Here is a 27,306-nt window from a genome sequence, read left to right as displayed (position 1 = left end):
TAGGCCAACCCATTGAATCAGCACAAACATCAAATCAAATCGGATTGTCTCACGAGATAATTAAAGCCAAACTGGCAAACTCTTGTCAACGCCTAAGTTTATCATCCGCCCATGATAACGCCAAAAATGCAAATGCCCCTCGCAAATCTACCCGTACCTTAACCCTCTAGAGCAGATCATAATCATCCAGCTTGTCGCGGTACTTCATGATGTTCCGCTTGATCTTGCTGTCAGCGGTCCAGGTGACGAAGTCCTCCATACTTCTCGTCACCAGGAAGCTGGGATCTTGGATTTGCTCAACACCAACACGGACATGGCCCTGCTCCACCATCTTGGTGGCAGCCTGAACGGTCTCGGCCATGCGTAATCTGGTCATAACGACTGGTAACCGCCGTCTGGCAAGGGCTGAGACTGTGACTTTGTGCTCGACATTAGACAGCTTTGACTTGGTCTGGAACCACCAGTCAGTATGGGCCTTTGCTTTATCATGGAATGAGGTCACACACTGAAAGAATGCCCATGTCATAGAGCTTGTCCAGGAGAAGGGTCTCGTGTTTTCTTCTGACCTCGTTATCTGGTGGAAGCAACTATCGAGGATTAGCATGCTGGTTTTCAAGAGTCCACTCATTCGGAGACCAAACTTACACTAAGACGGTGGGCCAATTGCCGAAGAGAGCCACAAATCTTGTTGTATTTGTGCTTTGAAAAGGTCAGTAATGGTCCAGATGCAACAAAACAGCCAGATCCTCAATGCCATCAAAACATACATAATCCTCCGGCTTCTGAATCATATACCGCCTACCAACCATTAGCCCCAATTCATCAAAAACCACAGTACAGAATCCATACCTCGAAACATCATGATCCCGATGCTTGTTATCCTGCTTGTAATTGACAAAGTCATGCCTGCGCATCCCACATTAGCCTTTCTCCCTTTCTCGATCATTCCATCACCACCCACTTCTTCAAGAGCTTCTGCTCATGAAACTTGAGTTTCCTGACCATCCTTGCTGCTCTTCGATTTGTCGCCGATCAAAAAGTCGATAGTTTCGTCTTTTGTTGTTTGTCGCAAGTTTGTCACTGATTAAATTCACCAGCAAAACAACAGCACCTTGATGGCATCCTGCAAACCAGAAATTTTGGAGAGAGCCTTATCACCCCCCCACATCTGCCTGCCGCAACCCCTGTCTCACGCCAAGAACCACCCACCTCCCCACATCAAGCTTTGTACTTCCAACCAATTACGGCATTCCAAGCCTCAAAATCAATAACCCACCAAAAACTATCGCGAACTGCACCGTTGAAGGTCGCTTGACGATACCTCCCCGCCAGCGCCGCCCACACACACCCTCCCCAGCAGCAACCATGTCCACTAAAACCTTCCGCCCCCTAGCCCTCCTCCGGCCACCAGCAAGATTCTACTCCTCCCAACCCACCCCCTCCCCCGCCCTCCTCACCCGCTCGTCAGCTTCAACCAAACCCCCAACAGCAACCCCCTCCCCAACCTCAATCCTCGCCTCCCTCTTCGCCCCGGAACAACCCTCCGCCCCCTCCCCCACCGGCCACACCAACTACGGCTTCGAAGCCGCCGAGGATGTCGTCAAGCACCAGCATCGCGCCGACATGTACCTCCGCAAACACCCCCGCCGCTGGCGCGAAGGCGACGTCTACGCCCCCCACGACCTGAGCCCGGCCGAGGCCAAAAAGTGGAAGGTCGTCAAGAGCCCAAAGAGGGATGTGATTGACATGTTGGGGGTGAACCCGCTGGATAATTACAGGGTAGGTCTTGCAGTCCGGTTTCCTTGCTCAAAGATGAAAGTGGGTTGTATATCAGGGGCAGGCAGGAGGGGAGGATGAGGGAGGTTGTGGCAGAGAGAAAAGGAGGGCAGAGTAGCTGAAAGAAAATGAGTTCAGTTGCTAACACAGACAAAACAGAACTTCTCCATGATCTCCGAATTCATGACCCCCTTGGGCAGAATCATGCACTCCAAGGACACCGGCCTCCGTCCCGTCAACCAGCGCAAGATGGCCAAGGCCATCAGGAGGGCCATCGGTCTCGGCATCCACCCATCCGTCCACAGACACCCCGAAGTCATGAAGATGAGGGGGAGGATCAACACTGCCATGAATTTCTAGTAAAATTGCAACATGAGAGAAACAGGAAGACGGTGTCGGTGTATATTATTCAAATGAACTGTATCAATACAATGGGCTACATTTTGTCATCAACCACCCCTGAGGTAAACCGGACAGCGTCGAGTGAAGAACTTGTAACAGCACAATAACCATCTCAACCTGGATTGCGTAAATCCCACACCCCAACCTTTCCAAGTGGTTTCATATATCTGTATATGTACAAAAGTTACAACAGTTTGAAATACAATTCGCTTTTCTATACACACACACACACACACATTTTTTTGCATTTCAAACCCCAACCACCACCCCCTGGCCACCAAAATACCCCGAAATGACTTTTAGTTCATATCGTTTAAATAATCCACCCACATTCTTCAAGCTTCAAACCTCCTCTCAATATTGTACTTTGGCCCATCCATCGTCTCCCTCCTCCCCGTCTTCTCCAGCTCAGCCCATACCTCGGGGTGTTCCACCTTTGCCCAATCAGCAAACGCGTTCTTCCCTTCCATTGTCGGGATGGCATTGAATGTTACCCCCAGCCTAAAATTAGTCAGTATAAATCACTTCACCATCATAGAGGACAGAAAAAAAAACCTACGTCTCTACCCCAACCCCATACCCCAACCCCAACCCCCTCTCCATCTCCCCAATCAACTTCTTCACCTCCTCCTGCGCCTTCCCGCTCGCCGCTAACGCCCCCAAATACCCATCAAACACCACCTTTGGAATCTCCAAATCCATCCTCACCATCTTCTTCCAAATCTCCCTCGCCGTCTCCTCCCCCCTCGGCGCCAGCTCGCAAGCCCACATCACAATCGCCAACGAGTTATAGCTCGGCCCCTCCCTGCTATTCGTGATATCCCTCCAGAAACCCAACGCATCAATCGGGTCCCCGCACGCCGCGTAAGCCAGCATCAGCCCATTGTACAGCTTGGTGTTCATCTCCACCGTCGTGTCCATCTTGAGCATGTTGTGCACCATCCTCAGCGACTCCCCATCTGGGAACCGCCCGATACCCTCAAAGCACTTGACGTAAATGTCCGAGTTTGGTCTCTGGGCTGGGTTCCCGTGTCCGCGCATGTGTCCAAAGATGTAACACGCCATATCTGGTCTCTTGCGGTCAAAGAACGAGTCCATGAGCCGGACGCGCTCCTCGATCGAGGTTTCCGGGAAGAACTGTTTCAGTAATTGGTAGCAGTCCCAGACGCGGGCCGTGCTGATTTTGTGGTCGGTGATGTAGTCCATCATCGCCTGGCGGACTATGGCGCGCTCTTCGAGAGAGTAAGATACCGTGTGAAGTGAGAGGGTATCGATGACTTCAAACTGTTGGTCAAACCGCAAAAAGACACTGCAGAGGGATCTGGTAGTTTTCGGTTCGAGCGTGATATGTCGGTGCTCCAGGTCGGCAGTGACGCTGATAATCCTCTCCAGCGGTGGCTGTGAAGAGGCGCAAAGGGTGCGGAGATACTTGTTGACCACCGGAACGTCCTCGTCGCCTTGGACGACTTTCTGAAGCTTGCCATACACCTCCGCTGCGCCGCTCATGTCACCAGCGTCTAGTCGGTAATCTAGCTGTATAAGCATCGTCTGGATTGTTGGTGGTATTCGGAGCTCTATTCCAAGCATGGCAAACCTTTCCGCCAGGTAGGGGTTGTTGATCTCGGCAGCGGCGCTGATAAGAGAGTTGATTGTGTCGCCATCTGGTTCGAGCTTCCTGCTGGGGTCTTCAGTCTTTTGTGATCCCATAACCTTGAACATGTCCTTGATATCTTCCACGCCCTTCCCCTTGGCCAAGACGGCCCATTGAAATACAACGTCCCAGACCTGCTTTGTTGGCTTGGAGTTGACTACACCTTCCATGACCGATTCCAGCCACTCTTGCTCGTTGTTTCGTAGCGCAAATCGTACCACCGCCATGTATGTTTCAGGGTGGATGCTCCCAGCAAACAGTGGCTTGCTAAACCATTTCTTTGTTTCTTCAACTCTGTTGCGCTCGGCGTAGAATGTCGTCAAGATCTCGTGAACGCCAGCCGAGTACTTGACGCCGTTTTCCTTGACCAGTTTGCTGAATGATCGAATCAGTTCATCTTCCAAACCTTCGTTAGCAAGCCCTCGCAGGACCCGTATCCACATCCCGTTTGCTTTCTGAATAGCCTTAAAGTTATCATCAGTATAGGCCCCTACCCGCGACGGCTTTGGGAGGTTCTCCTGGTAGTCGTTCATCCTCTCCACAGCCTCCTGCGATGCCCCGAACCTCGTAAGGGCGGTAATGAAATAGGCAAAGAACGTGCTTTGATCTCTGTCCGAGATGCCAATCGCCTGCGTGATCTCCTCCTCGCTCAGCCCGATGGTCCGCATATGGTCTATCCTCCGCTTCGTTTCTCCATACACCAACCTCACCAACTCGAGGTGGTTATCCGCTTTTCCTCTCGGCGGCTGCACAGCAATCTCGAGTATGAGCTTGAGATCTGCAAACGTAAAAGAGTCTCCTCCGCCTTCGGTGGATAAAAGATGGCGCAACAGCCGCACGGCTAGAAAGGCCTGGGTCGAGTTTATGGACCCAGGAACACTGATACGGCGGCCTATTTTTGCTGCTCCTCCGCGCTTCCTCATATGATTGAAAAACTCCTTGAAGCCGGTGACCAAGCCTTCTCTTTCGGGTGGGCGAGCATCTTCGACCTCGAGGGCCCTGAACTGGAGCAAGGTTTCATAGCCGGGCGGGACGTCGGGAGCTTTGAGTTCGCGGGCAGGCTTCTTAAACACGCCAAAGAAAGTTCTTCGAGGTGGTGTCGTGAGTGTCAACGAAGGTGTCGAGGCAGCGAGACATCGAGCACGGGCGTGATAGCTCGAGAGCACAGAAGCGGGACATGGAGGGGCGCCAGGGCCGCCGGCCAGCAGTCGACGGTGGGCATTGCGAGTCAACTGCGACCGCATGTTGGGAGATGGAAAAGGAAAACTAGACCGAGGCAGCCGTGCACATGTTTGGTTGTGTTATCGTCCTTTTGCCGTCGCAATGGCGGGCGGGGAGACGGATATCGACGGGAGCTTCTCTTTCCCAAGCTTTTTTCGCCAGAGCACCACTTGAATGATGACGCTCAATTTGCTTAGGTCTGCTTGCTGTGGCGGCAGTGCTTGGCGCACTCGGGTGCTCTCCCTGCAACCAAAGCTGCAATCAGCGGTCGGGTCCGATGATTTGCCGAAGCTTGACGTTCGGTGGCCCCTCCTCCAACGGGCGAACTGTCATGGACTCATGGACACTTCCATCTCGCAGCAATTGGATGCCCCTTGTCCAGTGTCTGATCTACTTGTTGACTTTGGTCAAGCATGACTGACCCCTTTATTAATAGGGTGCAGCCTAGGACATTGGGCGGTCGCCGACGATGCCTTCCTGTCATCCATGGTGCTCCCAGGTCATCAGGCATGCCTTCCTCCATGGCTATCATGCCTTCCCCAGAGGTTGTCATTTGGCACAACCGTATTTTGCATGGAAAGGTTGAAAGCGCCACTGGGCAACATGACGTTTTTGCCCACCAACGTAAAATTTGAACACTTGGTTTTTTCCAAGTATATCAGGCGGTTTTCTTTCCTGGATCACTTATTTCTTTCTTTTCTTCACTTCCAACACTTACTGATACACTTACTGATACACTTACTTCTTATCATCTCTCACTTTCTCCCCAATCTAACCGAGAAACAGTCGACATCATGATTCTGCTGCGGACATTTCTTGAATCCATCAGCTTCCTTTTTACTCGAAGACGAACCATGCCATTCCCCAAGTTGGAAGACGGGCCCAAGTTGGAACACGGGCCCAAGTTGGAACACGGACCCAAGTTGGAAGACGTGACCAAGTTGGAAGACGTGACCAAGTTGGAAGACGTGCCACGTATTGTCGAGAATGAGCTGTCCTGTTGGCACGCTGATCTGGCATCCCTCCACGACATCTTCTATCGGCCGGGCCACGACGACGTCATCAGCATCTTTGTTCTTTGCGACGATATTATACATGCGCTTAGCGTGTCCAGCCGATGCGAGGGCAACTTCGACCACGACGCAGAGGACCTCCAAATCGAGTTCGACTTGATCTCAAGGACTAGGCTTGTCCAGCACCTGAGGAGCGCCATCCAACTCCGTAAACAGGCGCACAAGTGGGGCAACACTTTGCGGGAACTCAGAAGCAAGCTTGAGGGAGGGCCACGGGTGAGGCCCAGAATTGGACTTGGTGATTTGGCTACGACTTGGTCCGTTTATGTCGCGGCATGCAACCAGTTCAACCGTCGTTTCCTGTACAACGGCATCCTACTGTTCCTTCTGACGGTGAATGTTTCCACTAACTTCCTGGCCACTTCAAGATACACCGCTAACATAGCAAATAGTTCGTGAGCTGTACACTACTGCAAACATACTGGGCCATCCCAGTCATTATTTTTGGCTATACAGTCTCTTGCTGCCAACAGTGCGTCTCCACCCCTCTTCGATAAGCAATGATCACAGAAGCTAACCAGCACCACAGTGCCTACAAGGAACACATCGAAGCTCAGGCTCAGCGTGTTCAGGTCATCAAACTTCTCAAGGACTCTATGGACGAGGTACCCAGCTTGTTAGAGCGGGCACAGGCTTGCGAGAACAAGATTACGGATCTAGTGAGGAGGTCGCGTGTCTATCCACCAACCATCTCCGACTTTATTACCATGGCCTGCAGAATACATGGGGAACCCAGTATGGACGAGAGAAAGGCTCGAGTGAATGTTATGGTGCCCCAGTGGATCGAGCTGTTTGGGAACCCTGACCTGCCTCAACATGGAGGATTGGACCAAGAGATGAGAAGGTTGGCGGGTGATATTGCCGACATGTTGATGTGGACTTTTGGGGATGCTGGCAGATATTCTGTGGATAGGGAGACTTGAGAGGAGACGAAGAGGGAGCGTCAAATTTTGGGGTTCTATGGGCCGGTAAGAGGGATGAAGCATGTGAGGTTTGCATTTGGGAAGGCTCTGATCAGAGTCATACGTCTTGCTCCGGTGTATGTCCGTGGCAATGAAGCGATTATACCATACGATCAAAGCTGCATGCTTTGGCAGTTTACTGGTAATAATAGAGAGCGTTGGTTTGGCCAATCTGCTTCGCAGTGTGGTGATGTTGTGAAGTCTAAGATGTCATGAAGTTCATGGTTTGTGAAGCCCGAGTTCAACCCTAACCCTTCATTCTGATCAAACAACAACAACCCAGCCATCCATTCATCTCATTGGTCGCCTTTTCACTCACAACAGTCAACTTACACGACTTGCTCAACTTCCAACTTACAACTCACCGACAAAATCACCCCCGAGTCACATCTACTCTTCTTCTCTGGTTTTATTTTTCCGTCGTAGGTAGCGGACAAGATGTCACACACCGCCCCACCAACAATCATATCCCTCAAAACCAACTTTTTGAGTGCTCAAACGCGCGCGTTGTCGAACCCGTTGCATCCGTCCCGCGCCTGGCTGACGACAAACGAGGAGTTACCGGACAAGGCTGTGAATGACGTGATGGCGAAGCTGAATAACAGGGTGCTGCAGCACTGCAAACGGGTGTATGCGCCACAGGCGACGAGGCATGTTGCTGAGCAGATTGAGGTGCTTTATATCTCGTCTTCTTACGAAAGTCTGGAGTTGGAGGGGATGGGGGGGGGGGGAAGGGGTGAGGGAGGGGGAGGATTTAGGTACGTACCTATACAAAAACAAGATGATGAGGAAAAGGAGTGGGTGCTGATAATTAATAGCGGAGGGGGGGGTGATTGAGAGGTTGGCGGATAGATGGGGGGGTGATGATGGGGAGGACGAGGAGGAGAGGCGGAGGTATGAGGAGCTGGTTGGGATATTAAAGAGGTTGGAGGGGGAGAGGAAGGAGGTTGAGGGGCGGGTGAGGAGGTTGAGGGGGTTGAGGAAGCTGTTGGAGCCTTTTGAGGGGGCGGGGGAGTGTGTGCAGGAGAATTTGGTGGGGAGGAATGGGGAGGTGGAACAGGAGTTGGAGAGGATGAGGATGTTGCTTGTGAGGGTCGGGGGACGAGTGGTTGGGTTGAAGAGGCGGGGGGATGATGTGGGTGGGGATGAGGAGATGGAGGGGGTTGAGGGGGTATTGGGGAGGTTTTGAGGAGGTGATGGTTGGGTGGTGGGAGGGGAATAGGGGGCGTTTTGGAGTTGTGGTTCGCGATCTGGGCGTTGTTTGTTTTGGTCTTTTCTTCAAAGGGCTGGATGGTCTTATCCCGCACGAGGAAGACTTTGAAAATACAGATTAGAGAGCACGATGAGTTTAGTGGAATATCGAAAACTCAGCTCTGGACTTGGTCTGTTGCTACCAAAACCTGATGTCTTCAAAGGTTTAAGACATGACCACTACCAAACCGTGCCGTCACTTTCGGCCAAATTCTCGATATGCAATGACACCCTTCTCGAAAAAAGGGGCTGGTCCAGGCCCCCTGAGCTCGAGGGCCCTAGCGGGGCTGGGTGCTGAGAGGAATAACCGGGCTTCTGGGCAACAGTGCCGGTTACCCAGTGTTTCCCACCCGACCCAACACCACGGAACGCTTGCAAAAACGCACGCGATCTTCCCCTTTGATGAACAGGTAAAAAGAACCCATGCAGATAACCTACAAAATTTCCTCTTGGCTTCGCGTGGGTGGCACACCTCCATTCCAGGGTTGTGCGACACCATCCCCCGGGCATCCGAGCGCGGGAGCCCCCCGTTTGGTAACCCCTCGTTGTCGTCAAGCGCTAGCGCGGTTGGACTTCTGCCGCCTTCAGGAGAAGAGGAAAAGCAAATGACAATTTTGTTGCCCGGAAGGATTGTGTAGATATTCCGTGGGAAGGTCGGGTGTGGTCCCCGTAAGGCGGCCAATAAGTAGTGAACACAAGAAAGGAGCTTCGGGTTTATTGTCATTGATCTCGGTTTAGGCACAGTGATCTTCCCCTACGGCGAACACCCCTGTTGGAGCACCACGGGCCAGGCTGGGCAGAGAGGTCGTTGCGCGCGCGCTGTGGTTGGACTTTCTTTTGCGGTCCAAGTCTTCTCCCGACCTCCAAGTTCCGCCCGACCACACACAGACACACACAAAGGACACCCAAAGTTTACCACGCCTACCTGACTTTGGTTCTTGTTTTCTTTAAACTTTCTCGGCGTGAAGCCACCATCCTGTCAAAACCAACTCCAACGCGCATCGGCCACGCGACGACATGTCGGGAGCCATGAGCAAGCGCCAGGCGGCGCGCAATGAGAAAGTCTTGCAAGAGCTTGTTCAGACCGTTCCCGGCAACAACTTTTGCGCCGATTGTTCAGCCCGAAATCCATGTAAATTGGCCTCCTTTTTCCCTCTGATGATCTGTGTAGTACCTTGGACTGACCACACGCGCTTCCGCTATAGCTTGGGCATCATGGAGTGTATGTTAGGACCGAATCGGGCTCGCCCGCCTCCCCCACGCGACTTTCAGTAATCTCACCCGCGACGATGGCACTGTAACTGACAATCATGGGGCAGTTGGGCATCTTTTTGTGCATGCGGTGCGCTACCCTGCACCGAAAGATGGGGACACACGTGTCCAAGGTCAAGTCGCTAAGCATGGACAGTTGGACCAACGAACAAGTCGATGTAAGGCCAGGCCACGATAATTGCCCCCCCCCAGTGCCCCCGCCCCTCCGCGCCGAGGCTAATATTCCTGTGTAGAACATGAAGAAGGTCGGCAATGTTGTTTCGAACAAGATCTACAACCCCGACAACAAGAAGCCTTCCATCCCCGTCGACGTCGAAGAGGCCGACAGCGTTATGGAGCGATATATCCGCTCAAAGTACATGAATCGGACCTTGGCCGCGGCCAAGAAGCACCACACCGGCAACAGTGACGATACCCCTCCTCCGCTCCCACCAAAGACCCCAAGCAGATTTGGCCTCCGTTCTGCCTCGTCGATATTTCCACTGGGCTCTAAGAAGAAGTCGAGTCCAGGCCGCGAACCGACTAGTCCTCGTGATGACCGATCTCACCCTCCACTTCGAAACAAGGGGTCTGCTGTGTTTGGCGTAAGCTTTTCGGCTGAACCGGACAAGGTGGAGGAAACGGAGCAAAAGTTGACCAAACTCCGGGATATGGGTTTCACGGATGAAAGTAGGAATGCGATGGTTTTGAAGGGCGTGGGTGGAAACTTGGAGAAAGCGATTGAGGCCTTGGTACGGTTAGGAGAGGGCAGTGGAAGAGCACCCGGAGGCCTGTTGCAGCCAGTACGGACGTCATCGATGCCATTGAGCAGGAATTTGACGACAGGAACACCAACTTCGGCACGTCCGATCAGTCCAGCAAGTACAAACCCGTTCGACATGCTCGAGACGCCGCCGCCACCACAGCCTTTGTCTTCGCAATCAACAGGGACTTTGCAGAACAAAAATCCGTATCTATCGACGAATCCTTTCGGTGCTCCCCAGCAGGCTCAACCAGCACCATCAGCTTTCGATTTGGCTTTCCAGAACTTATCACTAGCTCCTCCTCAGCAGCCATTATTCCCGAATCATACAGGCGGTCTACTTCCTCAACAGCAGCAGCAACAGGTACAGCAGACCCAAGCGATCTATCAACAGCAACCGATGACGGCTCCACTTGGGGGTCCTTTTACTGGTATGGTATCGCCTGGGGAGCAGCCTTATGGCCAGGTGGGAGTGTATGGTAGCCAAACATATCCCCAGCCGCAACCTCTGCAACCCCAGTCAACCGGATACAATCCCTTTTTCCAGAACCAGCAGCCTCAACAGCAGCCATTGTCTGTCAATACTACTGGTTTCAACGGGAACTACGGAAACAACCCCTTTACCAAGTCACCAACCCGTCTCCAGTCACCAATGCTCAGTCAGATTCCCGAACAGACGCAGCAAAATTTCTACGCGACCCAGCCTCAACAGCAACTGCAGCAGTCGAATCCCTTCTTCTCTCAACAACCCAACGCTCTGCAGCAACCACAGCAGCAGCAGCAGCAGCAGCAGTACGGACAGCTCTCACCCGTGTTGCAAGCACCCCAACAACAAGTACCACAGCAGATGGGTCTCTCGCCCCAAGTGACCGGTTACTTCGCCCAGCACCAACCACAACAGCAGCAGCAGCAACTTCCATATCAGCAACAAATGCCCGTGCAACAGCAAAGACCAGACAAGGCCTCCATCCTGGCTCTCTACGGCCAACAGCCCCAGGTATCGGCAAACCCATATGGAGCTCCTCAGGACATAGCACAGACCACACCAGTCCAAACACCCAACTCGCTTTACCCACCGTCTCAGCAGCCCCAGCAACAGCAGGCAGTGTCCACGCCCGTTAGTCCCGCGGCGACGGGCAGCAAGAACCCGTTTGCGATGAACATGGCCGGTGCGACAGCGCCAGCAGCAGCCGCTGCTGCTCCTCAGCAAGAGACAAAGCTGCACAATGTCAGCAGGGAGAGCATGATGGCTGTTGGGTTGGAGTGGACTAATGGCCGGCATAGCCCGGATGCGTTTTCGGGGTTGAGTGCCAGGGGGCGGTAATCTTGTGAGCAGGAGAGGGGTTTGTCATGATTGGGTGTTCTTTGTACATAATAGGGAGGTTGATATCGATTTTTTGCTGAGATGGATGACTTGGGGGAAATGTGCGGGGAAGCTTGATTGTATTGATATATATTCTGTAGAAAGATATGGGCATGGAGCAAAGCTGAAAGATTACATATATGGGATGGGGGGGGGTGGTGATAAGTCATAAGAAAGGAGAGAGATATCATTGTATGGATGGGGATATTTTACACACTGTAATGCGGGGAATAAAACTGAGAGAGATGTTTTTGGATGGTTGGGGGGCATTATTATTCATTCTACGTCACGCTTTTGTTGTCTGGTGTTGTGTTATGCAAGGCTGAGTGTGAGACCTTGGAAGCTCTCGAAGATCGCAGCAAGGTTACCATTAGATCAAAACATGGATACGATACCCAGGCCATCCTTGTAGGGTTTCGAGGATCGAGGTCTGAGAAGGAAAATAAATGAGCATTTTGAGGGGAGGGGGTGGTACAGCAGTGAGGGTAACAACAATTGGAGAACGCCTTCTTCCGGTGGTGTGAGACTTGGGCAGGTTCTTTGGTATCGATGGAAAGTGATAGGAGGGTGGTCCGATCTCAATCGAGTTGAAGTGGTTGGTTGAATGCTGGGCAGCGGCGCAAAAAATAACCACCACCGAGGACCGGGGAGAGCGGTTACCCAAACGTCGTCTGAACTACACGGCGGCTCTTTTCTCCAAATCGTCAATCTCCCGGGCTTCGATGGAGCAGTGGAGGTGGCTGTGGCAGCGCCATCCCGTCATTTTAGTCTCCCGCTCCTCCAGGTCTGCGCCTTCGTCAACACAGCCGCTCTCAGCCTTACGCCGGTATCGAACATTCTCATCCATTCAATTCACCGCGACAAAACCAAGGCTTTAGGAATGGAAGTCCCATTTTGTCTCTAGTCTGCAATATGGCCTCCCGGATGCAAGTGAAGAACGATGTTGGCACTGCCCTGTACACATACCTTCGCGTATCACTTTGAACTCGTCGTCTCCATTCATTCAAACACCACCCCTTCAATCATTTACCCTCAAATCACCAGTGAGATAGGTAGCCACCCAAAGACCCAAAATTTCACCAACTTCAGCACTTCCCCAAACAACACCACACGCTCGCCGTATCATACCACCTAAACCTATACCTCATCCAGAGTTCATGTCAACGTTAGCAGCCGCCGCCCTGAACACATCATTCCAACACCCTGCCACCATGTTGTATCACCTAACCTTCATATCCCACATCATCAACTTCCTCTATCTCACAAAAGTCTCAACGCCGCAAAAATCGCAAGTGTCACAACAGATATCGATCTCAGGTGTGAGCACACTGCTCCCTATCCGACAGCCAACTGCAGGACTCACATAAAACTAAAAAAACACTATATCTTCATCCGAGAAAGTGGGCACTTTTTCAGACTTGACTTGCAGTAATCCGCCCTGCACACAGAGGACAGTCGCTGGTCCCAGACTCTGTTCGATCTTCAAGGTGCATTCTGTACCCGCACGGCGAGGTCATGTTCCTGTCTCTGTCCGCATCTCTACAACCGACATGGATCCCACGTATCGAAAACCCCTTGCAAGATGAGGCTCAATACAAAACAAGTAGATGCCTAGTACAACGCAGCCTCGGACTAATTAGTAGCCAATGCTAACAAACCGAACTAACTGCATGGTTCTTCCCCTGCCGTCCCAATCCTCCGTCTTGGCTCCGCCTTGATTCTCCCCCTTCCCCCCATCTTGCCCCTCCAAATTCCCCGCTAAATGGGATGCAGTTAGCTCTGAACAAATTGCTGCGTCTGGGGTGGTTGATAGGATACAATCAACTACCAAATGGTATGATTGACGTACCGACGCGCCAACCATATGTTTGTGTTACGGCGGGAACTGCACACTTAGTCTCTCTTGCCTTCCAAGAACCCTGTTGCTGAACCTTGCACCACCTGGCTTAACAATGCTGCAGATGGATGGCACAGTTCGTTTTGCAGCCGCACCAAGACCCGAAACCCTCCTATATAAACCCATCTCTTGTTGCTCGTAGCCTCGTCCTGAACCATCCTCTTTGCGCCAGCGTACTCTTTTGTGTTTCATTCCCTTCATCACAACGAGGAGGGCTCCACGAGGAGCGTGTGGCCTTGTTGATCTGCTTCTTCCAAAGTGCTCCTGATAAATACTCCTTCCCACAGATCTCTTATTTGTTTGTTCTTAATTCCTATTCAAAAGCAAGTCAGCACATAAATGTATATCAAAGCAACAATCGGGAGGTGAACAGGAAAACAACAATCATGTCTCGGCGAGGAGGCCCCGATCAGCCCTATGGCGGCAAGCCCATAGTCCTTCCGCCCCCGGGCTTCATCAAGCAGAGCGGCCGTCGTGGCAGATACGGTCCCCAGCAAAATGTCGACGACTTCTGGAAGAGATTCACCAGTCACAATCCAGGAAAAGGTATGCCCTTTGATCATTGTGAATCTCCCCTCTTCAGGGAGTTCAGCCCACGGTTGTATCCAACTGCAAAACAACCCATCTTGTATAACAAGCCGCTGATTGCTACCAAAGTAACAAATATTATTCCCAAGAATGAATACGCCGAGAAGCTTGCCAAACGTACCGCCGCCAAAGACCTCGCCAACGGTGGTGGTGGTGGAAGAGCGACAAGCACCTCGTACGAGGAGGCGGCGGCTCTTTGTCGAGCTAAAGTTGACAAGATTGTCAAAGAGTGCAAAAGAGTGAACCAGAAGTATCGCGATCCGCATTTCGACTTGTAGGTTCCAGTTCCCACATTGCTTCCCATGACGTCGATTACTTACCAAGTTACATAGGGAGTGGGACCTCAAGACGAGAACGAGAGACTGTCTGGAGAGTTTGAGCAACTGCAAGGATGACTACCCAGAGTATGACAACAGTGACGACGATAAGCCTAGACATCCGAGGCAGCCCCCAGAGTGGAACCCCAGAGGACGGCAGCGCGCGAGAGCGTTGGGAAAGAAGACAAAAAGGAATAGGGAGGGTGGTGAAGAAGAGGCCGAGAAAGAGATCGATTCAGTTGACGAGAGCGACCATGTGCGCGGAGGTCAGACTGGCTATCAGAAAGGTAGCCGAAAAAAGTCCGCTGAGGTGAGGGCCGAGATGTCTAAGCTCTGCCCCCGGTCTGTCAAACGAGTGGGAGATATCTTTGAAGACCCCCAGTTTTTCATCAAAGGACCCACGGCAGACGATGTTCGTCAAGGGCGAGATGGTGACTGCTGGCTTCTCGCAGCCATCTGTACTCTTAGCAACAAGCCGGGCTTGATCGAGCGGGTCTGCGTCGCTCGTGATGAAAATGTCGGTGTATACGGTTTTGTCTTCAACCGTGATGGCGAGTGGTTCAGCGAAATCATCGACGACAAGGTTAGTTGCCTCCCTCGCATTTGGCTCGGTATACAATACTGACGATATTTCCAGCTGTACTTAATCAAGCAAGACTACGATGAGCAAGTCGTAGATGGCTTGATCAACGTCGAACGTCGAATATGGGATGACATTGAAAACCGCCCCGACCCCGAGGAAATTTTCCGGCGAAACTTTCAATCTGGAAGTGTCGCCCTGTATTTTGCGCAGTGTGAGAATCTGAACGAGACCTGGCTCCCGTTGCTGGAGAAGGCATATGCCAAAGCACATGGCGATTATCAAGCCATCGATGGCGGTTTCACGGCCGAGGGTATCGAGGATTTGACCGGCGGTGTGACTTCCGAGTTGAACACCACCGATATCCTGGATAAGGATGCTTTCTGGAAGAACGAGCTGATGAAGGTCAACCAAGACTTCTTGTTTGGATGTTCGACCGGTCACATGGCGTGCGGTTATGGGAACAGAAGAGGCATCGTCGAGAGGCACGCTTACTCCATCATGAAGGCCGTCGAGATTGATGGCGTGCGTCTGGTCATGTTGAAAAATCCGTGGGGCAAGGGTGAATGGCGAGGAGCATGGAGTGACGGCAGTAAGGAATGGACTCCCGAGTGGTTGACCAAGCTGAACCACAAGTTCGGTGATGACGGCTCATTTTGGATGTCGTACAAGGATCTGCTGCGTAAGTATCAGCGATTCGAACGTACGAGGTTGTTTGGGCCTGATTGGAAGATCACCTCGATCTGGACGACGCTCGATGTTCCGTGGTCGCCGCAATACCACCACACCAAGTTCGCCTTCACTTTGGAGAGATCGGGGCCAGTCGTTCTTGTCCTGGCGCAGCTTGATGAACGGTATTTCCGAGGCTTGGAGGGCCGGTATGAATTCCTGCTTGGGTTCCGTGTCCACAAGGCTGGCGAAGAGGACTACATCGTGCGATGTCAGGCTTCGGGCCACGGCATGAGCAGGTCTATCAGCGTGGAGCTAGACCTTGAGGCAGGCGAGTACACCGTCCTCGTTTTGATTGACGCGGAGAAGCATGAAGGTTTGATGGAGCCTGAGGAGGTGCTGCGCGCCAATGTCAAGAACCGCCGTGACAAAATACTCCGGATTGGCCTATCGCATGACCTAGCACTCAGCAAAGCCAAGATTGCAGAGACTGAGGAGGAAAAGACTGCGCGTGAGGCCTTTAAGAAACGTCAACAGCAGAAGCACCGCGAAGAGGTCCGGAAGCGTTATCTTGACTATCAGAAAAAGATCCACCGCCAGGAGCTGAGGCAAATCAAACAAAAGAAGAAGCAGATGGCCTACGAGAAGGCATGGAGAGTTGGGCAGCAGAAGAAACGTGACGAGAAGAGGCGCGCAGCTCGGGATTCCAGGCAGCATATGAGGCAGGCAGCAGAGCAGGAGCAGGCAGGGGCTGAAGCGGATGATGAAGCTGACAAGCCAAAGGGCAACAACAAGGCGAGGCTCGATGAGGGAACTCAGACTGAGGTTGCTGTGGAGGAGGGCGCAGAGCCCAATAAGAAACCCAAGGATGGCGAGGAACCAATGAAGGTCGGGGAGCAACCTCTGGCCGAGTCACAAGTCCAGGCGGACTCGGGCGCGGAGAAGCCCAAGCTCGACAAAGAGACCCAAACTGAGATCGAAGCTCATGAGGAGAAAGCTGATGACGAGGCGGAAGCAGCAGCCGAACCCGGTGTGTCCACTGTCGGCGAGGATACTCCTTCCCTTTCATCGTCAGGAGCACTTGCCGAAAAGAACAATGCCGAAAAGAACAATGCCGCAGAGGAAGGCAGCAGCAATGTTCCTGCCAGTCCTGACGAGGAAGCCAAACAGAAGGAGGTCACATCTGAGCCGGTTAAGGCAGCCACGACGGATGATAAAGAAGGAGCCACTATTGACCCAGCCAAAGATGCTGATGTTGCGTCCAACTCCAAGGACATCGATCCCCATCCCGAGGCTACCCTCAAGCTGAAAAAAGCTCTCGAAGTGGTCTCTCACTTCAAGGCCGAGCTCGAGGACCTCCTCGGGACCAGACCTGAACAGAACAACGTCGAACAGATGCCTCGTCAACCTCACCCGCCCCCCATGGTCCCCATCTACCACCAGCACCCCGCCCAACCCCATCACCACCCCTTCAACGGGCCTCACCCTCTCTACCAGCACCCCATCATCCCCCAACATATGTATCAGCAACATCCCGGCTCCCAATCCCGCCCCCCTTCTAGACCCCCCTCGAGAGCCCCTACAGCCGACCAACAACAATTCCAGCCTCCCCCCCTTTCCCGACCCCCTACCTTTTACACACATCCCCAGCAGCAATTCCAACCTCAATACCAACCTGGTCCCCCTCCCGCCCCCCCTCCAGAGCCCCAACAGCCCCCTACTACCCCGACAACCAACCCCCCCGCCGCCCCTATCCCCAACAGCACCCCCCCGACGACGGCGGCTACATCTCCGACACCCCCTCCATAATGCCCCCCATGTCCCCCCCAGACCTCTCCGACTCGGAGCTCGACTGCCTCGTCTCCGACAACGACGACAACGCAGCCAACCTTTTGAGAAGCATGCTCCCCCGTGGGCCCCCTGGTGGTCCCCCCGGGCATGGCCCTGGTGTTTACAGGTCAGAGGAAGAAGATGAGTTTGTCAAGGACCCCTGGAATGCGGTTGTGGCGGTGGGGTTGAGGGTTTACTACCAGGTGAAGGAGGAGGATAAGGGTGTGGAGGGGTTGGTCAAGGTTAGGGTTGTGAGGCCCAATGAGTGGGAGGTGAGTGATGATGAGGAGGAGGAAAAGGGGGAAGGGGTGGAAGAGGAAAAGGTGTTGGATGTGGATGACAGTGCGAAGGATGCGACTGTTGAGGGGGGGTTGGAGCATACTGCTTGAGTAACTGAGGAAAGAACAGGTTGTGTGGGGTTTTCATGGGTTTGTTTGCGTGTTTGTTTCTCTCGGTGGTATAAGAAGAGGTTGGGCAGATTGTCGTTTGTTTTTCTTGTTGGAATTTTGTAAGCAGGGCGTTCGTACTTCTAGGTAGTGGGATGCTGATTTGGTAGGTAGTCGAAGAAATTGATGACTGATTTCCTGTAGGCGTTTTCCAGTGAGGGAATAATATGTTGAGCACACCAAAGTCATCATCATCGTCTCTTCATTACCTAAGTTAAGTTGGCACGTAACGTCAACATCAAGTCATGTTGTCCCTATTTTCTTTGTTCCTTCATCAACCACGGTAGCCTGAATTGTGACATCCAACATTGAAAGGAAAGAAAAGGGAACCTGGCGCCGTAAGGTATCATCGACATGTATGAAAGCTCCTCGCTGGTCTGGGATGTGTTTGTGTACCCAAGAGCGAAAAAGTGTTTTAACACGCCCGAGATCGGTGTGCTATTTTTCGCCTGTGTCTCCTCCTGCCTCAGCTTCTGGCGCGGTGGCGGCGCCCTCCGGTTTCCTTCCGTAGACCACGTAGAGCTTGTGGTAAGCGTGGATCTTTCTGTTGAAGAGACTCCTCCTTACGTCCACGAGGGAGACCTATACCACAACGTTAGCTCCATCATCATCAAAGACAAAAAAAGAAAATATGTTGCTGGAAAGGAGAAAAGCATACCTCAATCTCCTCCTGCGTCTTCCCCAAATGCTTGCTAAAAAACCCCAGACTGAAACCCTGCAAGCCATCCAGCAAGTTCCTCTGCCACAGCATCCCCACGTGTTTGAGTCTCGTGTCCTTTGGCCAGCCGTTGAGCGGGATCTTGAACACGGCCTCGTGGACGTCGACAAAGCCGACTTCCCTCATCCAGTCCTTGAGCTGCTCCCCGACGTCGACCTGGCGGTTGGCGAGGCGGGAGCTATTGTAGAGCTCGAGGGTCCACTTGAGCCAGTCGTAGTCCGGGGGCATGGTCCCGTCGTCGCAGTGGGGCATGCCGGGGACTTCTTGACACTCGAGCCAGCCGCCTGGTTTGAGGTGGTGGAAGGCGCGGGCGATGATTTCCTTCTTCATGTCGGCCCAGCAGCCGATTGTGACGCGGGTGTGGATGAGGTCGAATTCTGAGGGGGGGTAGTCCCTTGAGTACATGTTAGTGGGGAGCGGCTTTGGTGGGAGGGAAAGTACGGCATGCATACCATTCTTCGGTTCTGTGGGAGATGTGTTAGCCATCGGAGGATATTTGATAGGAGAGAGAGGGTAAAACATACGAATCCTCCACAAAGAACCTCACGTTCGGTGGCACAAACGGCGGTTGAATCGGCGAGAGGTCCGTTCCTACTATCTCAGCATCCGGGTACTCGTCCCCCATCTCAATGGCCCAAAGCCCAGTCCCTGTGGCGATGTCGAGCACCTTCCGCGGGTACTTTTCACGGGTAAACGGCGCCAGATGAAGCCGCCCATCCATGATGACCTTGATGATCTCGTACTGCTCGTCCATTCGCTCTGCTTCCGTGGGGTCATTGGGGAAGTAGTATGCTAGGCAAAGTTGTCAGTCATCAAGGTCGAAGCAGGAAGAGAAGAGCAGACATACAGCCGGCACGGTAGGAATGATATGTCCTGCCAAACTCCTCTCGGAAGTCGGCTATGGACTCGGAAAGGGATTGGGTGTCACTAAAAGGTTGGCATCAGTCTTGCGTCAGGCTGTTGACTAGGCCAGGCAGGTTGTTCATACTAGATGTCATGGGGGTTTGACTAGAAGCAACAGGATTCAGCTTGGCTACAGGGACATTGGACGATGCTCCTCGGACAACTTACATCGGCCTCGATGTGTGATGAGTCGTCGAGGACAGACTCAAAGGTGAACCTGTCGTCATCGACAGGCTTTGAGGCCGTGCTAGAGGATGACACTCCAGACATGCCAGACTTGGTAGACTCAGCCATTGTTGAGATATTGGCATCAGAGAGAGTATGCCGAGATGGAGCTTTGGCGTGCGGCGCGGCTACACTACGAGGTAGCGAAGGGGGACGGGCAAAGGAGAAGGCCGAGAAATATGTCACTTGAGAAAAGACAAGGCACAAGGTCCAGAACACCGTATAAGCCAGCGGTCGGCGACTCCTCCCCGGATCCTCCACGCAAGGCCCTTTGCGCTCGGAGCCCTCCCTGCTGGTCCCTTGGTTCTTTGTCGATTTGAGCGGCAGCCTTGACCCAACAGTTTGGGTGTGATCCAGAAGCGGGAGCGTTCTGTCAGAACAAAGACCCGTGTGCGTGGATCACTGGCCCAACAGTTCGGAACGGGTCTCAACTGCCCTTGGGTGGTGTGGACTTGGACTTGTTGGCAGATCGGGAAGCTCTCGGTGCCCGTTGATCGATCAGTCTGTGCCGTGCCGTTACCTTGCTAAGTTGTATTAGTGTCGTACCCAGCAATTGTTCGCCGATGGTGTGGGAGGTCCTGATCGCTGTGGGTAAGGTAGGTGACCAACTGGGTAAATTTCTCTTGATAAATCAGTGGTGGGGAGTAATGATGATGGCGGCAGCAGCAAAAGATTAGAGATCCGGCCCTAGAGTCGCATACCACCCTGAGCTGATTTTGCCCACGGAGCTAGCTTTGGCCCTGGAATGGTGAAGAAACGGGGGTTTTACAAGGGATACCAAGGGATACTGCAGCATGTTCACTATGAGCCCTGTGTCGAGTGCCGTCCCGTTCAGGCGAGATTTGGGTGTGGGAACTCCCGTTTTAGTGGGAAGCATGCTGATCATGGGCGCTAAAGTAGCAAGGGACTCCTGGGTTTTAGTGAGGTTTATCACCCGAATATTTAACTGCCGGTCTTCCCTCTTTCCCAATCATTCTCGCCATCGATCTTGCTTCCTGTTCTCGCGACTTATCACGATTCAAGTTGGCATGTGGCCAAATTCATGGCACGGTGCCGCTAACCGAAGACCACCGGAGTCCGGAGTGGACCTGGGGAAGGCTGCTGAAAAACAGGTCCACGGGTGCCTGGAGATGGTCAGCTTGCCCGTTCTTTGTTTTCTTTTCGTCTTCGACAACCTCTGATGCAGAGGCGTAACAGGTATCGCGTGGTAATTAAGCTCAACCTATCAGAAGGCCTCCCCCGTATAGATGGCTGTGTAGCAGTCTCCGCTTCGGGTTGTTGCGTGCTGCACGCTGCATGACAGCTCGATATTCCCCTCACTCTCACCGGCTCGCTGGGTGAGGGGCAACATGGAACAACAGCCTGCAGCTGCACATCTAAGGCTTCCATTTATCGCCTTCTCAAATGGGGCATATGTTTCTATCACCATCAGACTGTCTTCCGACCTTGGCACGTCTCTAGGCATCCATTCACACTCAACGCTTGGTAGCAGGCCCGTCATGGGCTCACATCTAGTACTAGGACAGATTGATAACAGCCGATTGATATCTCATCCGACTAGGGGAAATGTCCGGAGAAAAAAAATCTAAAAAGTCCAAAGAAAGTTCCGCACGTTTCACGTTACACCCGCTACCGAGAGGGTTACAAGGCTACCGTCCTTCCCCATCCATCGCCAGGGTGTGTCCCCGACCACTTTTCTGCTCCAACCTGTTGCAGAGCTCAGGTTTACGAGGGGTCGAATGACGATGGTTTCCCCCATGGCCCAACTAGCATTCCCTCCTGCCTAAGGGCCCGAGAGGGAGCACCCATCCCGCTCGCATTTACCGACTCCGCACGCGCCATGCATATGACCAACCAGTTGATGCTCTCAAATCTACAGCATGCTTTCAAAGATCCCTCTCAAGCACTTTTCCTCCCCCCGTCATTGGCCCTTCTCAAATATCCTCCGAGCCTCACCGTCTTCTCTTAGCACCTTGCCAAGTCAGCCATTGCCGGGAGCTTTCCTCCGAATCAAACACCAAGAACACCCGCCCTCCCACCTCCATCCCGCCCATCATGACGACCCCGAACATACCCACCGGTCCAGATCTCCACCCCGACCCCGGACCCGACCCCGAATCCGCCTTCCTCCTCTCAGCCTACACCCGCCTCCGCGCCACCGTAACAACCCTCACCACCACCCACCCCGTCCTCCCCACCCCCCAAACCCTAACCCAAACCCTCTCCTCCCTCCCCTCCGCCCCCTTTGACCTCCCCCCATCGACTCCCTCCTCAACCCTCACCCACCTGTTGGAGTCCATCCTTCCCTCCTTAAACCAGCAATCAACCTCCCCCTACTACTACGGCTTCGTAACCGGCTCCTGCCTCCCCATAGCCCAAGCAGCAGACAACCTCGTCACCGCTCTCGACCAGAACGTCCAGGTCCATTTCCCCCAGTCATCATCATCATCAGGATGGGTCCACTCCTCCGCCACCTTTGTCGAGTCAACAACCCTATCCATGCTCCTCTCCCTCCTTGACCTGCCACCCTCCCGCTTCCCAGCCAAGACTTTCACCACAGGCGCCACGGGCGCCAACATCCTCGGTTTGGCCTGCGGGAGGGAATATCTCATCTCCTCCCGCCTCTCTTCCCCTGAAAAATCCGTGGCCAAGGTAGGCTTGGTCAAAGCTTGTATTGCCGCTGGGGTGGCAGATATCAAGATTCTGACGTCGAAACCCCATTCTTCGCTGCTCAAGGCGGCCAAGATATTGGGGTTGGGGGAGGAGTGCGTGCTCGATGTAGGACAAGATGCCAAACCGTGGAGAATTGACCTCGACAAGTTGGAACCAGCCCTGAAAGAGGCTGAAAAAAACAGCACAGCATGCATCATAGCCATCTCCTCGGGCGAGGTCAACACCGGCCGGTTCGCCACAGCCATCTTCGACATGCCCAAGATCCGCAGCCTGGCTGACCGTTACAAGGCCTGGATCCACGTCGACGGCGCCTTTGGCATCTTTGCCCGGGCTCTGCCCAAAACAGACCAGTTTCTTAGTCTGCGTGCCTGTGTCGCGGGCATGGAATTGGCGGATAGTATCTGCGTGGATGGGCATAAACTTCTCAATGTGGTGAGTTTTTTTTGTATATGTTTTCAACTTTTTATTTGCTTGCTGTATTAATATGTGTGTGTGTGTGTGCGTGTTAAAAAGCCCTACGACAACGGCATTTTCTTCTCCCGCCACCCATCCACCCTCACTCAAGTGTTTAGCAACCCGGGCGCCGCCTACCTGGCTCCCCCGCCATCCTCCTCTGCTGCCGGTTCCCAAGAAGATGGGATCTTCGGCCCTTTGAACATCGGCCTTGAGAACTCCCGTCGCTTCCGCGCCCTGCCAGTTTATGCCGTCCTGAAAAGCGAGGGCCGAGAGGGCATGGAGGCCATGTTCAGCCGGATGGTGTTCCTTGCCAGGAAACTCGCCTCTTTTATCCACAACTCTGAACATTACGAGATGCTTCCTGAGACTGAGAATCATGTCGAGGAAGACATCTTCATGATTGTGTTATTCCGGGCGAGAAACGAGGCGCTGAATAATGTTCTCGTTGATCGGATCAACCAGACGGGCAAGATGTTTGTGAGCGGGACGCAATGGCAAGGCAGGAAGGCGGTGAGAATCGCTGTGTCGACCTGGAGGGTCGAGGTTGAGAGGGACGCAAAGTATGTAGAGGGCGTCTTGAGAGAAGTCGCCGAGAGTTTTGTCGAGGCGTAAATGCAATTTTGACAAAAGCGAGCAGTCTGTCGGCCATATTGAGTCGTACCAAATCCCTTCCAATCCCAAAAGTCATGCAAGAATCGCGAAAAAATATCGTAAACAATGGGTATCTTGTCGTCCTTTCCCTTGTCGTTTCCATCCCCTTCCAAATCTCCCACCCGCCCCGCCGTCGTTCTCCGTCCCAGACTTGCCACCATACAAAGTGCGCAGTCAGTCTTAACCAAACTTCCGGCTGCCCCCTTTATTCTCCGTCGCAGGCCCCTTCTTCGTCTTGTCCCTCCCCTTCCCAATCAGCTCCAGATGCCCCGCCCTCGCCCCCAGCATCAGCTCCGTCTTGGCCACCATGCCCGAGGTGAACTTCTTCTTTTGCTTGTCTGCACTCCCGCCGCTCTTGGCCTTTTGGGGTTTGTTGACCTTTTTCGCTCCGCCGCCGCTGCCCTTGGCTTTGGTGAGCCCCGGGTTGGCCTTGGGGGCCTTTTTGATGGCTCCTTGCGCCATCTTTGTCAGTTGTTTTGTCGGGGTGGTTGCTGGAGAAAAAAAGGAAGGGGCCAAGTTTGGTGGTGGGGAAATTTTGGGGAGAGAGGGAAGGGAAAAATAAAGTGGGGCGGGAAGTTTTGACGGGTTTGACCGCTTTGGGATAAGATAGGGACGAGCTTGGCGGGGCTAGGACGAAGTTGGGTTGGCGTGATGGGCATCTAGCCGGGGGTTCGACTTGCGAGAGCAATCATGTTGTGGACAAAAGTATAGCGACTTTGACAGAATATGAAAGGCTTCAAAGATGGTCAATGTGATGACACTGGAGGCAGCAGTTTTGGCAACATTCGCTCGCTTGTAGCTTTACCACAGACAAGATGAGTGTCGTGGTCTGCCCGTTCTCTGCAGAACTTAGCACTCCTCTCGACTTTCCTAGTACACCTCTCAGATAAATCACAAGCAGAACAGCATATAATATCTCATCTATCATAAGGCCAAAGACTTGACCTAAACCCTGGATAACCATGGAACCCGCTAACACCAAGACGCCAGTATAGCCCGTATCTACAAAAGCATTCACTAACGTCATAGTAGTATACCCTCGCCGTCATCGTCACCTTCTTCCTCGCTCCACTCCACATCTGCAGCAGCCGCTTCCGCCTGTCGTTGAACTTCAGCCAGCCCACTCAACTCGGCAACATAGTCCCTATCAGCTAGGGCCTTTTTGACGAATCCCCATCCATCCTTTGCATAAGCTTCCAGAATTGGCTTGGAGCAAGCACTGCACTGTGGGTATGACCTCCCACGGATATTCATATTGTTGAACGAGGACAAGAACCCTCTAATCTGGTGTGGTACGATGCCCAAGGGATGCTCAGGGGGGTCACGTTCATATTCTCCATTGGCCGATGGAACAGGTGCGGGGGCGTGCTGCCTCTGTGGATGCTGGAGAATGCTGGAGAACAACTCGACGAGGAGAGCCGAGGCAATAGTTGCCACTCCGGGACGGGTGACGGTGCATTGTTGATCCAGGGTTGCGTCCTTCATGGACTATTTGCTCGTTAGTTTTGTGTATTGTGTAGAGAATAGGGACAGTCAGAAAACTTACATCGGCAGCAACAACGACGTCGTTGCAGAAATAGCAACCCAGAGTGTCTTCACTCCCATCTTCCGGTTTGGCTCCATGTCTCATGACCACATATGTGTCGAATCCAAGCGCAGCATTGAGGACGATTTTGTTCGCGGATTTGGCCATGAGCGTAGGCAACCACCTCGACTCGCGGGTATCCAAGAGCATAAAAACGGCATCGTGTGAGTTGACCAGCTCTTCTAGCTTATTGAAGTCGTCTCGGGTCTTAGCCTCGTTGGTAACTGGGTGCCCCAACATAGGCACCGAGAGCACATGCCCTTCGGCTTCCACTCCCGGGTAGATCCTTCTGAGCGCCTCAGCCGCCTTCAAAGCCTTTGGTTTGCCACCTTGAAGACAGTCCTCAAACTCGAATAATGGCTGCCTAACAGGATTCGAGAATGAAACGGCACCATAGTCCACAAAAGTGATCTTCCGTACGCCCCAGCCCATGAGATTCCTAGACACATAACTGCCAAGCGTTCCAGCACCCAGCAAGAGACAGCTGGTGTTTTTGATGGTGTCGAGTTCCAGATTTGGTGCCAGGCGCCACTTCATAAGCTTCAAGTTGAGATCCACAGCTTGATCGGCCAGCTTGGTCGGGTCCATATACTCGGCCAGATCGGCTACCCGGCGCCTCAGTTTCGATCCACCGTCCCTTTCCCAGCCTGTTACGTCGGGAACCGTCGCGAAATCGAAATCTTTGGGTAGGTTCAAGGACAACGGGAGAATGATACTCCGAGCCTCGTGCCTGCGTGCTTGGGTATCACGGTAACAAAGAATCTGTACTTTCTTCAGCCGATATCGATGCGAGATCAGGACCAGGAGATTTCGCAACGGCCATGAAGGGTGTTCAGGGTAGTTTGAGGGGTCCACAAAGGCAACATATCGGTCCTCCTCGGGGATGTCGTTGAAGAAGCCATTCTCAAAATCGCGTAGTGACCCGATTTGCCACTGGTATCCTATTTCCTCTGCCATCGAGTCATCCACCGGTCCTCTTCCTGTGCTATGCTCGCCCCGTGACTTCTTCGCAAGAAAGAAACCATGCTCCTTCTCCGTGCTGACAGTATACCGCCATGTGCCAACCGACTCGACGAGAGCTTCGCTTTCCCTAGAGTTTAACCGCTCGACGTCGCCAGATCGTTCCCATAGAGGTTTCTTGAAGTGTAGGGCCGGAAATGCAAACCAATATGTAAATCGGTACTTTTTGAGGTCGGCGAACGAAAGGATCGCGAAGGACGACAGTAGAGAGGGAACTGAGTAGATTGTGCCGTCTTGAATCGCATCCCAAATCTGGTGTCCAAAGCGTGGTTAGTTCACAAAGAACTGGCCCCAGGTCAAGAATAAACACACCTGCCGGCCGATGTCCTCGATCATGGCAGTCTTGTTGACATTGTTGAAATCTTCGATGGTGTTAACGTTCTTGATAAACCCCTTTGCGCGACTCGTGCCAACAGGTAGGCTGTCGTCACTGTCAGCCATTAGTTCGAACAGCACAATGTAAAATTTCAATTTGCAGAAACCTACTCTTTGGCTGTGAGGGCATTTCCCAGTATTTGCATCCTCACGCTGGCCTCGGGATCGGCCTGCACGCGGGGCTCGTAAACGCCCAAAACCGCGCGGGCGGAATCGTCAAGTCGGTCATGGTCGAGTTTGGACGAGAAAAGCGATGAATAGAACGGTAGTTCTATCTCCGAAGAGAATGGGACGAATTTGACGGGCGCCATGGTACTCTGTGGTCGCCTCGCGGGGTCGATTCGCTCCGTTGATTCTCGATTCGTTGGTGTTTGGGGAAGACTGACCGCGGGGTTGTGATCGCAAGTTGTATACGCGATTTCGGAGCGAAGTTACTGTTCGCGAACTGGTCAAAGCGGCGACGTTGAGAAGATCTAGGCTGGCGGCTTTGTTGGATTTGGCGAAGAAGGATAATACTGTTGTGGATGACTCGAATCGTCTAGAGCGTTAGAGATAGATACACCTTGGAACAAATATGCGTCTCAGGTAAGCTGCAAAGCTTTGGTCAGGTGTGGTGTGGCATCGCCGGATGACCGGTGCCTGGTGTGTCACAAGCTTGGG

General features: G+C 53.0%; 10 protein-coding genes across 10 annotated transcripts; 6 read left to right on the top strand and 4 right to left on the bottom strand.

Annotated features, from left to right (window-relative positions):
* Window positions 1–166: 166 nt before the first annotated feature.
* On the bottom strand, window positions 167–1,170 carry imp3 (U3 small nucleolar ribonucleoprotein imp3; the record flags this gene model as incomplete). The annotated part of the gene is made up of 6 exons (XM_062875914.1): window positions 962–1,170; window positions 850–906; window positions 768–798; window positions 646–699; window positions 507–587; window positions 167–451 (listed from the first exon to the last, which is right to left on the bottom strand). Exons 1-6 carry the CDS (start codon window positions 1,003–1,005, stop codon window positions 167–169), a joined length of 552 nt encoding a protein of 183 aa, XP_062734462.1. The 5' UTR covers window positions 1,006–1,170.
* Window positions 1,171–1,262: 92 nt separating this feature from the next.
* Window positions 1,263–2,243, top strand: QC761_201850 (uncharacterized protein). Its single transcript, XM_062875913.1, has 2 exons — window positions 1,263–1,779; window positions 1,936–2,243. Exons 1-2 carry the CDS (start codon window positions 1,366–1,368, stop codon window positions 2,134–2,136), a joined length of 615 nt encoding a protein of 204 aa, XP_062734461.1. The 5' UTR covers window positions 1,263–1,365; the 3' UTR covers window positions 2,137–2,243.
* A 61-nt stretch (window positions 2,244–2,304) lies between these two features.
* Window positions 2,305–5,244, bottom strand: QC761_201840 (uncharacterized protein). Its single transcript, XM_062875912.1, has 2 exons — window positions 2,738–5,244; window positions 2,305–2,679 (listed from the first exon to the last, which is right to left on the bottom strand). The coding sequence occupies exons 1-2, from the start codon at window positions 5,071–5,073 to the stop codon at window positions 2,514–2,516; spliced, it is 2,502 nt and encodes an 833-aa protein (XP_062734460.1). The 5' UTR covers window positions 5,074–5,244; the 3' UTR covers window positions 2,305–2,513.
* A 150-nt stretch (window positions 5,245–5,394) lies between these two features.
* Window positions 5,395–7,275, top strand: QC761_201835 (uncharacterized protein). The gene is made up of 3 exons (XM_062875911.1): window positions 5,395–6,456; window positions 6,516–6,595; window positions 6,653–7,275. The coding sequence occupies exons 1-3, from the start codon at window positions 5,845–5,847 to the stop codon at window positions 7,044–7,046; spliced, it is 1,086 nt and encodes a 361-aa protein (XP_062734459.1). The 5' UTR covers window positions 5,395–5,844; the 3' UTR covers window positions 7,047–7,275.
* A 248-nt stretch (window positions 7,276–7,523) lies between these two features.
* On the top strand, window positions 7,524–7,922 carry QC761_201830 (uncharacterized protein; the record flags this gene model as incomplete). Its single annotated transcript, XM_062875910.1, has 1 exon — window positions 7,524–7,922. One exon carries the CDS (start codon window positions 7,524–7,526, stop codon window positions 7,920–7,922), a length of 399 nt encoding a protein of 132 aa, XP_062734458.1.
* A 404-nt stretch (window positions 7,923–8,326) lies between these two features.
* GTS1 lies at window positions 8,327–11,832 on the top strand. Its single transcript, XM_062875909.1, is given in 5 exon segments — window positions 8,327–9,213; window positions 9,225–9,468; window positions 9,542–9,558; window positions 9,656–9,766; window positions 9,842–11,832. 4 exon segments carry the CDS (start codon window positions 9,354–9,356, stop codon window positions 11,672–11,674), a joined length of 2,076 nt encoding a protein of 691 aa, XP_062734457.1. The 5' UTR covers window positions 8,327–9,213; window positions 9,225–9,353; the 3' UTR covers window positions 11,675–11,832.
* A 1,618-nt stretch (window positions 11,833–13,450) lies between these two features.
* On the top strand, window positions 13,451–18,295 carry QC761_201810 (uncharacterized protein). The gene is given in 5 exon segments (XM_062875908.1): window positions 13,451–14,156; window positions 14,268–14,472; window positions 14,531–15,098; window positions 15,153–16,851; window positions 16,867–18,295. The coding sequence occupies 5 exon segments, from the start codon at window positions 13,679–13,681 to the stop codon at window positions 17,571–17,573; spliced, it is 3,657 nt and encodes a 1,218-aa protein (XP_062734456.1). The 5' UTR covers window positions 13,451–13,678; the 3' UTR covers window positions 17,574–18,295.
* A 183-nt stretch (window positions 18,296–18,478) lies between these two features.
* Window positions 18,479–20,772, bottom strand: QC761_201800 (uncharacterized protein; the record flags this gene model as incomplete). The annotated part of the gene is made up of 5 exons (XM_062875907.1): window positions 19,830–20,772; window positions 19,606–19,663; window positions 19,283–19,550; window positions 18,699–19,152; window positions 18,479–18,622 (listed from the first exon to the last, which is right to left on the bottom strand). The coding sequence occupies exons 1-5, from the start codon at window positions 19,953–19,955 to the stop codon at window positions 18,479–18,481; spliced, it is 1,050 nt and encodes a 349-aa protein (XP_062734455.1). The 5' UTR covers window positions 19,956–20,772.
* Window positions 20,773–21,159: 387 nt separating this feature from the next.
* QC761_201790 (uncharacterized protein) lies at window positions 21,160–23,632 on the top strand. Its single transcript, XM_062875906.1, has 2 exons — window positions 21,160–22,991; window positions 23,073–23,632. The coding sequence occupies exons 1-2, from the start codon at window positions 21,942–21,944 to the stop codon at window positions 23,625–23,627; spliced, it is 1,605 nt and encodes a 534-aa protein (XP_062734454.1). The 5' UTR covers window positions 21,160–21,941; the 3' UTR covers window positions 23,628–23,632.
* Window positions 23,633–23,846: 214 nt separating this feature from the next.
* On the bottom strand, window positions 23,847–27,254 carry ATG7 (Autophagy protein 7; the record flags this gene model as incomplete). Its single annotated transcript, XM_062872292.1, has 5 exons — window positions 26,758–27,254; window positions 26,584–26,701; window positions 25,213–26,523; window positions 24,704–25,154; window positions 23,847–24,118 (listed from the first exon to the last, which is right to left on the bottom strand). Exons 1-5 carry the CDS (start codon window positions 26,955–26,957, stop codon window positions 23,847–23,849), a joined length of 2,352 nt encoding a protein of 783 aa, XP_062734453.1. The 5' UTR covers window positions 26,958–27,254.
* Between the last annotated feature and the right edge of the window lie 52 nt (window positions 27,255–27,306).

Source organism: Podospora bellae-mahoneyi, chromosome 2 (assembly GCF_035222275.1).
Source record: "Podospora bellae-mahoneyi strain CBS 112042 chromosome 2, whole genome shotgun sequence".
In the NCBI taxonomy this organism is placed as follows: domain Eukaryota; kingdom Fungi; phylum Ascomycota; class Sordariomycetes; order Sordariales; family Podosporaceae; genus Podospora; species Podospora bellae-mahoneyi.
This window is presented reverse-complemented; position numbering and strand designations above follow the sequence as displayed.